The 9,617-nt window shown below is 40.9% G+C and overlaps 1 protein-coding gene across 1 annotated transcript; it reads right to left on the bottom strand.

Moving 5' to 3' along the window:
* Positions 1-4,322: 4,322 nt before the first annotated feature.
* LOC107732737 (scavenger receptor cysteine-rich type 1 protein M130-like) lies at positions 4,323-9,617 on the bottom strand. The gene is made up of 8 exons (XM_016544155.1): positions 9,536-9,617; positions 8,565-8,763; positions 7,480-7,797; positions 6,280-6,582; positions 6,073-6,144; positions 5,243-5,557; positions 4,947-5,203; positions 4,323-4,888 (listed from the first exon to the last, which is right to left on the bottom strand). Exons 1-8 carry the CDS (start codon positions 9,560-9,562, stop codon positions 4,787-4,789), a joined length of 1,593 nt encoding a protein of 530 aa, XP_016399641.1. The 5' UTR covers positions 9,563-9,617; the 3' UTR covers positions 4,323-4,786.

Below are 9,617 nucleotides of genomic sequence, written 5' to 3'. Positions count from 1 at the left end.
AACAAACAATAGGATAAATTGACAAACTTTTTTCATGTTTTCCACCTTTTATTTTCTACAGAAAGCACTAGTATTTGAATAGTATTGAATCATTAGTAAAATCCATTCATTATTAATTCATTCGTTGAAATACTAAAAAGGTTTTTTGAGTGGAATGTGACATGAATATGCGCTTCAGCTCTCTAACCTGAGAGAAGCTCATCAGCATCTTCATACCCAGAATGCAGTTCTTCAGAGATGGGACTCCCTGTTATAGAAAAGCAGAACAGTCAGAAACATGTTCGTCATTATAAACAGACTGAATCCTGATTTCTTTTGGATCATAAAGAATTGTGTTAGTGACACCACAACAAAAATGGTAATTAGTAATTCCTCACACTTTAAATGCAATGTTTTTGGGCCTATTAGCAAACACTATTCCTCACTGCCTTCCAGAAATGCACACAGGAAGAGACAAACACGTACACACACCTGTACTTACATATACAAACATATGAACCCCTCTTTATTACTTCTAAAAATACACACAGGTAGACACACACACTCTCACACACACACACATGCACCTGCAGCTCTGTGGTTTTCTGTCAGGAATTCTCTGGTTTGAAGCAGGAGGTTTAACAGGACTAATAATAGATTAACATCAACTGTCTGACAGACTCTCTTATTAATCATTAAATGAGATTGATCTGACTCCAGCATCATAATTATGACGGGCACGTCTCTTACTAGGTTTACTCCATCCTTTTGATCTGCAGTCCTTCAGTGTAGACTGATCCTTTACACTGCACTTCATCCATCCAGATTTTTCCTGATCCTGGTCCAAAGTAAGAAAATCCTGGTGCTTGTAAAGCTTCTTCACAGCTCAGCTCTCTACACACCACTGCAGCATCAGTCAAATCCCAGTTCCAATCACACACTGTTCCCCACTGACCAACATGAAGAACCTCCACTCTACCAGCACAGCGACTGTCACCATTCACCAGCCTCACATTCACTCGGTCTGTCTATCACAGAGCTACTCCCTGACCATGCACAGACTATGAGGCATGTTCCCTCTTTTCACACACATGCACACACAACATATATTTATATGGACTTTTATGATGCTGGGAAGGCATAAAAGGGTTGTGTGTAAAATGTGTTCGATTATCGTGTGTATTATGTCTAGTGTAAAAGTCTCTACATGCTTTATATATTCTAACTTTTAACATTTCACCAATTTGGCATTTATGAGTTTACGAATAACCACAGGACACAGTAATACAGTTTAAGTCATTTATTGATACAAGTACAATAGATATTCTTACTAGTCAGAAGCATAATTTGTTCAAACCTTGGTTCATTTATACATATCATTCCCGCCACTTGAAGAAACACTGGTATGGTTTCTGCGGACGTCACTGGGCGAATCCATGTTACATCTGTGAACAAATGTATATTTGGTTGTTTCTTGTGTTATTGTCTTGCTTATAGGAAAACTGTGTTTATATTGAGGTTATGTATGTCCTGTGTAGAAATGTTTGACTAAATGTATGTGAAATGTTATGTTAGACTTATCGATAGCTGTAGTTCTGTAGGCGGGGCCAAGACATTAAGATGACGACCGTAACAATCAGTAGACAGGAGAAGGTCTGGTGAAAGTAGCGTGAGCGTGGTCGGAGCCCAGCTGCAAGAGACTAGTAACAGCAGCAGTAGTCCGATGAGTGCAGCAATAGACGGTTGGCTCGAACGCGTTATAAACAGTATAAGTTTTATAAGGTGACAATTTTAAACAACTATTTTAAACTATAGTTTATACTTTTTATATGTAAAAACCACAGTGAATCTATTTAGACGGACTGTGAACCAGGTTTTGTTTTGTTTATCATTTTCAATACAGTACAAATATTACTGCAGCTCATCAAAGGCAGCTGTCACAGTTGCTAGGCGACAAGAGCAATCCTCCATAAGCTAGACCGTCCCATTTAAGAACTCTTGTAGAGGATTTTTGTTGGTCAAGATGTGTATTTGTCCAGGTATGATCAGTTGAATATGGCTGTATACATATATGAGTTATTCTACCATTGTAGTCATGTGTTTGGCTGTGTGTGCTCATATATGATGAGCTAAAGCTAAAGGGGTCATATGATGCGATTTCAATTTTTTCCTTTCTCTTTGGAGTGTTACAAGCTCTTGGTGCATAAAGAAGATCTGTAAAGTTACAAAGACTAAAGTCTCAAATCCAAAGAGATATTCTTTATAAAATATAAGAGTCAACCACACCTACCTAAAACGGCTCGTTCTAACACGATAACAAGATTTGCATAATGCCGCCCAAATGTTCAGGCAAAGAAAGAAGGCGTAACTTTTAGTCTCGCTGTAGTATTGTTGTTGCCCGCCGCGGCCATGTTGTGGAGGCGCTGTGTGTTTCATTGTGAAAGCGAAACTACTTTGTCCTTCCAAAAGAGGACAAAGCCGGCCTCCGCTCACTCTAGCCTGCCGCCGCTCACTCAAGCCGGCCTCCACTCACTCAAGCCGGCCTCCGCTCACTCTAGCCCGCCGCCGCTCACTGAAGCCCGCCTCCGCTCACTCTAGCCCGCCGCCGCTCACTCTAGCCCGCCGCCGCTCACTGATCATTAAACCAAATACACAAAATAATGTTATTTTTAGCAGCATCATATGACCCCTTTAACTGTGTGTGTGTGTGTGTGTGTGCTCAAATATTAGGAGCTGCTATTAAGAGAAAACATGTGTTGATCTTGTGCTGACATGTGATGAACTGAGATCTCTTTGTGTTATTATTATTTATTTATTTAGTCATTTAGCAGACGCTTTTATCCAAAGCGACTTACAAATGAAATTATGCGGTCATGAGGAGATATAGACTAGCAATAGTGGCCTGAATGATATGTATTATTCATGGGAACCTATATTAAGAGTGTGCAGACACCGACTCTGCAGATTCTCTCTGCTTCATCTCTCTTCTGACATCAAAACCTCAAGACTTAGAGAGTGATTTCTCACAGAAGCGGCAGAAGCCACCACACTCTCAGTTTGACCTTCACTCATTGCAAAGGCATGGCCAAAATCTGGTTTTGATCTTGTAGGTGGTCTTTTTGCCAATGCCGTGTCAATTAACAATTTTAAGACCAAGTTTTTAGACCATGAGCTCTTTTTTTTCCTTTTTTTTTTTTTACTGCACTGCGCCTTGCTTTTTTAAAAGCTCAAATTCATTCTGTGTGAGCAACCCCTGTTTATTCAGCTCACTGCATTTCAGGGTTAATTCACACTGCAACAACAGATGATGACAATCATCAGATTACGTCAAGTGTTTTTTGTAAAATCACCATTCAGCTTAGACTTTCCACAACTTGAAAAATGCAGAATGAACATATTTAGTTCATGGAAACAATTGAAGACTAATGGCACTGACACTGACACTGACAGGGAGACACAATGATCCAACAAAACCTGACAAGTGTGTCTGTTGCATTGGTCGGCATCTGTCAGTGCAGTTTAAACTAGTCTTCGTTTTATGTGGCTGGCCTTTTTTTATAGCAACTGTTGAACAGTCAGAAGTTTTCAATAAACTGCATTGACTCAAAGAGCTGATGCAATCGTTCATATCATATTTGACCTTATTTGAAAATAAATTGTGTTTGGGGAACTGAGTTAGTTCTTTATCTCTTCCAACTCTACAAATGCACCTAATATGAACCCGCTTATCACTTCTCGAGTCAGTGTCCTGTGTAGTCCTGTGTACCAGTCAGAGAGCTGTGGGTGTAGACAGACAAACCCGCTGTCAGTTCACAACAAATGACTGATCTCTCCTACCTCTCCTCGTCACTCTCTTTCGCTGAATCAGTATAAGCAGTGACACTAAGAGCAGTAAGAGCAAAACTCCCAGTACAATCACAAGCACTGCGGGGACGGAGAGAGACGCTGCTGGAGGAGTTTGTGGAGGAGTGACTGATGTTGAGCGCACTGCAGGAGAAACTGGAGGAGAAGCTGATGTTGTTGTGGCAGGAGTAGGGGACACTGACACATCTGCCAAAACAGACACAAGCACATTCGAAATTATGAAATGATCTAAAAATGTATATTATTCCTCAATATTTTTCTCTTGACCTGCACAGGTGAGTCCAGCGTGCTCTTTGTGGGAGCAGTCAGTGTGGTTTTTCAGGGAGAGAGGACAGTCCCACAGGTGAATCTCATTCCCTCTGCACTCGACTCTGTTCAGCCACACAACACCTTCACCAGCACCAAAGACTGAATTCCCATCAGCCCTCAGTGCTGCTCCACAACCCAGCTGCCTTTTTTTTTTTTACTGCACTGCGCCTTGCTTTTTTAAAAGCTCAAATTCATTCTGTGTGAGCAACCCCTGTTTATTCAGCTCACTGCATTTCAGGGTTAATTCACACTGCAACAACAGATGATGACAATCATCAGATTACGTCAAGTGTTTTTTGTAAAATCACCATTCAGCTTAGACTTTCCACAACTTGAAAAATGCAGAATGAACATATTTAGTTCATGGAAACAATTGAAGACTAATGGCACTGACACTGACACTGACAGGGAGACACAATGATCCAACAAAACCTGACAAGTGGTGTCTGTTGCATTGGTCGGCATCTGTCAGTGCAGTTTAAACTAGTCTTCGTTTTATGTGGCTGGCCTTTTTTTATAGCAACCGTTGAACAGTCAGAAGTTTTCAATAAACTGCATTGACTCAAAGAGCTGATGCAATCGTTCATATCATATTTGACCTTATTTGAAAATAAATTGTGTTTGGGGAACTGAGTTAGTTCTTTATCTCTTCCAACTCTACAAATGCACCTAATATGAACCCGCTTATCACTTCTCGAGTCAGTGTCCTGTGTAGTCCTGTGTACCAGTCAGAGAGCTGTGGGTGTAGACAGACAAACCCGCTGTCAGTTCACAACAAATGACTGATCTCTCCTACCTCTCCTCGTCACTCTCTTTCGCTGAATCAGTATAAGCAGTGACACTAAGAGCAGTAAGAGCAAAACTCCCAGTACAATCACAAGCACTGCGGGGACGGAGAGAGACGCTGCTGGAGGAGTTTGTGGAGGAGTGACTGATGTTGAGCGCACTGCAGGAGAAACTGGAGGAGAAGCTGATGTTGTTGTGGCAGGAGTAGGGGACACTGACACATCTGCCAAAACAGACACAAACACATTCGAAATTATGAAATGATCTAAAAATGTATATTATTCCTCAATATTTTTCTCTTGACCTGCACAGGTGAGTCCAGCGTGCTCTTTGTGGGAGCAGTCAGTGTGGTTTTTCAGGGAGAGAGGACAGTCCCACAGGTGAATCTCATTCCCTCTGCACTCAACTTTGTTCATCCACACAACACCTTCACCAGCACCAAAGACTGAATTCCCATCAGCCCTCAGTGCTGCTCCACAACCCAGCTGCCTGCAGACCACCTGAGCATCGCTGATGTCCCACTGATCATCACAGACTGAGCCCCACACAGCGTTATGATACACCTCCAGCCTCCCAGAGCACCGGCCCTCCCCTCCACTCAGTCTGAGAGGAAGATGATCTGAAACACACACATCAACCAGCATTGAGCAGCATAAAAACAACATTAAAAGGGGCATGAACTGACTTTTTTATTATTTTGTACTCTCTCGTTATTTACATTACATGTGCAAATCGGTGGGCGGAGCTAAACAGGCAGTGCTGTAGAAGCAGGCGTTGAACTTCTTCTGTGGAGGCGGGGTTTAGCCACACTATTACATCATAAAGTGACGCATTCCACAACCTGCCGTTTTGGCAGATTGGCTTCAATACAAGCTGTTTTTAGACTAACGAGAAAGTTTTGAGTTCTGAAACTTGCAGGATGTTTTTATAGTACAGTGACCTCTTATATGTCAGAAGATCAAGGGATTTTTGATTTCTCAGTTCATGACCCCTTTAAAAATTACTCTGAAACTGAAAATAGAGTTATTTAAATATGTCACTGATTTTAAATGCAAATAATGCAATGCACAGATAATAATTTATCAGGTAAACAGGCTTAAGAAACATTAACTAATGTATTATCAGGAAACATACTTGAACACTGTCTCTGGCGAGGAGATGTTGAACATGTCAGATGACTCCGAGGAGACTCGTAACTCTCCTCCACTGAAATTAAAACACTATAGAGTCAAGACTCTTCCCACCTGCTCAGTTTAGTTGTGCAGAATCATTCGTTTACTTACCACATAAATGTGGTATTTAAGGAAACACGACTACTGAGATATTTAAATATCATCTCACCTGAACAAGTAATTTTAGCCACTTCATCTTCACCACAGTCATTCTGTCCCCATGGTGAAGATGGACACTGCCATATAGTGGAGTCATGTGGTCGACATGTTACTTTATCCAACCAGTTAGGAGCTGATTTCACTCTTGCTGTAGAATCAGACAAAACACCAGATCTTCCACAGTTCAGCTCTTGACAGATCAGACTCACGGTGTCTCCGTCCATCTGGTTCCAGCACACATTACCCCAGGATCCATTGTAGAAAACCTCCACATTCCCTTCACAGCCCTCAGTTAACCTGATCTCTTTAAACTCTAGATAGAAAAAAATTAGAACCAACAAATTCAAAGAATTTAAAAAAAAATTCCAGTACATGAACCATTACCAAAATCAGTTTTTAAATGATAACAGATCTCAGTTCCCTACCCCACTCTTTTTATTTGTACTGTATATTCCAACATGAAATCCTGCTGGTGCCTCATATCAGAACACCATTACCTTGGGTTGCATAGAACATTCATAATTTTTATGTTTTTTCCATTAAATGAACTTACCTGAACACTGTCTCTGGTGGAGAGATGTGGAGCATGTCAGAGAGCTGCGAGGAGACTCATGACTCTCCTGTTCTGTAACAACAATTAAATATTATAAAATATGTATTCAATACAACTTCTCAAAGCATTAATGCTAAAGGATAACTGTATTGTTTACTGATGGAAAAAGCATCTGTTTTACCTGAGCAGATGATTTTGGCCACTTCATCGTCACCACAGTTATTCTGTCCCCAGAATGAAGATGGACACTGCCATAAAGAGGAATCATGTGGTCGACATGTTACTTTATCCAGCCAGTTACGAGCTGATTTCACTCTTGATGTAGAATCAGACAAAACACCAGATCTTCCACAGTTCAGCTCTTGACAGATCAGACTCACGGTGTCTCCGTCCATCTGGTTCCAGCACACATTACCCCAGGATCCATTGTAGAAAACCTCCACATTCCCTTCACAGCCCTCAGTTAACCTGATCTCTTTAAACTCTAGATAGAAAAAAATTAGAACCAACAAATTCAAAGAATTTAAAAAAAAATTCCAGTACATGAACCATTACCAAAATCAGTTTTTAAATGATAACAGATCTCAGTTCCCTACCCCACTCTTTTTATTAGTCACAGGTTATGAAATATTAGTTAAATTATTATTTACTGTTTACCTGAGCACACGACTCCTACATCCTTCTCATGTTGACAGTCATGTTTTCCCCAGCCTGGAGAAGAGCAGCTCCACAGAGACGTCTCATTCCCCTTACATTCCACCTCATCCAGCCATATGGGTCCAGAACCAGGACCAAACCAGGCTGGTACCTGCTGGTTACTGAGGGACACTCCACACTGCAGCTGTCTGCACACCACATGGGCATCTTTAATATCCCAGGAGTTGTCACACACTGTCCCCCATGAGCCGCTGTGAAAAACCTCCAGTCTCCCTGCACAGACTCCCCCAGAACCCACCAGCCTGATGGACCCGCGACCTGACATTCAGAGACAGAAAAACACATTATCGATCACGAACAACTGAAGAATCTGCAGATCTGACATTTTACTAAAATACTGCAAATGTGTTAAAGACCACAAAGGAACATTTATATAATAAATATGCTTTATATCAATAATACAATTCAAAACTTAAATGACACAAGCATTAACCTTCAATCTGAAATGTACAGGGAATAAATATTGTATTTTGAATAAGATTAGTATAATGTCAGTAAATGTTACAGTAATATGGACTCACTAGAGCAGATGACTCCAACATCTCGTCTATGAGAACATTCAGCTCGACTCCATGAAGAGACGGAACATTCTGAGAGTTTTCTTTCATTCCCGTCACAATCAAACACATCAGCCCAGATTTCACCACGTCCTTCTCCAAACCAGTCTGACCCCACAACAGACACAGCAATCCCACAATTCAGCTGTCTACAGAGGACACTGGCAGCTCTCATATCCCAGCATGCATTGCACACTGTGCCCCATGTACTGAGGAACTGGCGTTCAACTCGACCAGAACAGATGTCAGGACCGTCTACCAGCCTGAGATCTGTGTAACCTGGAGAAAGAACACAGAGCTTACTGAGATTCTAAGAGAACAGAGAGAATCGGAGTAATTCTCATGTTCTTAGCTCTGTTTAATACAGTCACTCAGAGCTCATAATGATGGTACTGATCAAACAATGACATTTTAGTATATGTAACAATTGGATTTGTTAAATAAATAGGTTGAACATTTTACCGGAACATATCAGTCCGACATCATTTTCATGAGTGCAGTTTATTTTATGTGAGTTTGATGACGGACAGCGTCGAATGTGTGATTCGTCTCCTCTGCACTGAATCTCTTTTGATCCAATCTGAGCGTCTCCTTTGCCAAAAGCAGCAGCTCCCAGCACCTGTGCAGGAGCCCCACAGTCCAGCTCTCTACACACAACCTCTGCATCCTGCAGGTCAAAGGCAGCGTCACACACTGAACCCCATCGTCCTCCAAAATACATTTCCACTCTTCCAGAACACAGGTGAGACCCAGCAACAAGTCTTGACCTTCTGTAGTTTATAGATTCTGATTTTATTTACACAACAGAGAAGACCATCTGTCACTATGATTATGATACAGATATAAAACAAGAAGCAAGTCCTTTAATTATTTTTTTAAAAGGATGAAAGTGAGTAGTTAAAGGGGTCATATGATGCTGCTAAAAAGAACATTATTTTGTGTATTTGGTGTAATGAAATGTTTATGCGGTTTAAAGTAAAAAAAAACACATTATTTTCCACATACTGTACATTATTGTTTCTCCTCTATGCCCCGCCTTTCTGAAACGCGTCGATTTTTACAAAGCTCATCATTCAAAAAAAGCGAGGTGTGTTGTGATTGGCCAGCTATCCAGTGCGTTGTGATTGGCCGAATACCTCAAGCGTGTGACGGAAATGTTACGCCCCTCACCATACTGTGCTTTTATAAAGAATATCTCTTTGGATTTGAGACTTTAGTCTTTGCAACTTTACAGATCTTCTTTATGCACCAAGAGTTTGTTACACTCCAAAGAGAAAGGAAAAATTGAAATCGCATCATATGACCCCTTTAAGACCATAAAATATGCTAATTATCAATTAATTATTTATGAATTGCTCTGAAAACAAATTACTCACAATTAAACGGCATGAAAGTCTGATTAGTGATGCATTAACAGGCTGATGTATGGAGTAGCTCACCTGAGCATCTGACTCTAGCATCTTCATGATGACCACAATAATTAACACTCGATCCTGATGATCTACAGTTCTTCAGTGTGGA

The sequence above is a fragment of the Sinocyclocheilus rhinocerous genome, unplaced genomic scaffold (assembly GCF_001515625.1).
Source record: "Sinocyclocheilus rhinocerous isolate Xijiao unplaced genomic scaffold, SAMN03320098_v1.1 scaffold369, whole genome shotgun sequence".
NCBI classification, from domain to species: domain Eukaryota; kingdom Metazoa; phylum Chordata; class Actinopteri; order Cypriniformes; family Cyprinidae; genus Sinocyclocheilus; species Sinocyclocheilus rhinocerous.
The sequence above is the reverse complement of the archived record's forward strand: the minus strand, read 5'-3'. Positions and strand labels throughout refer to the sequence as shown.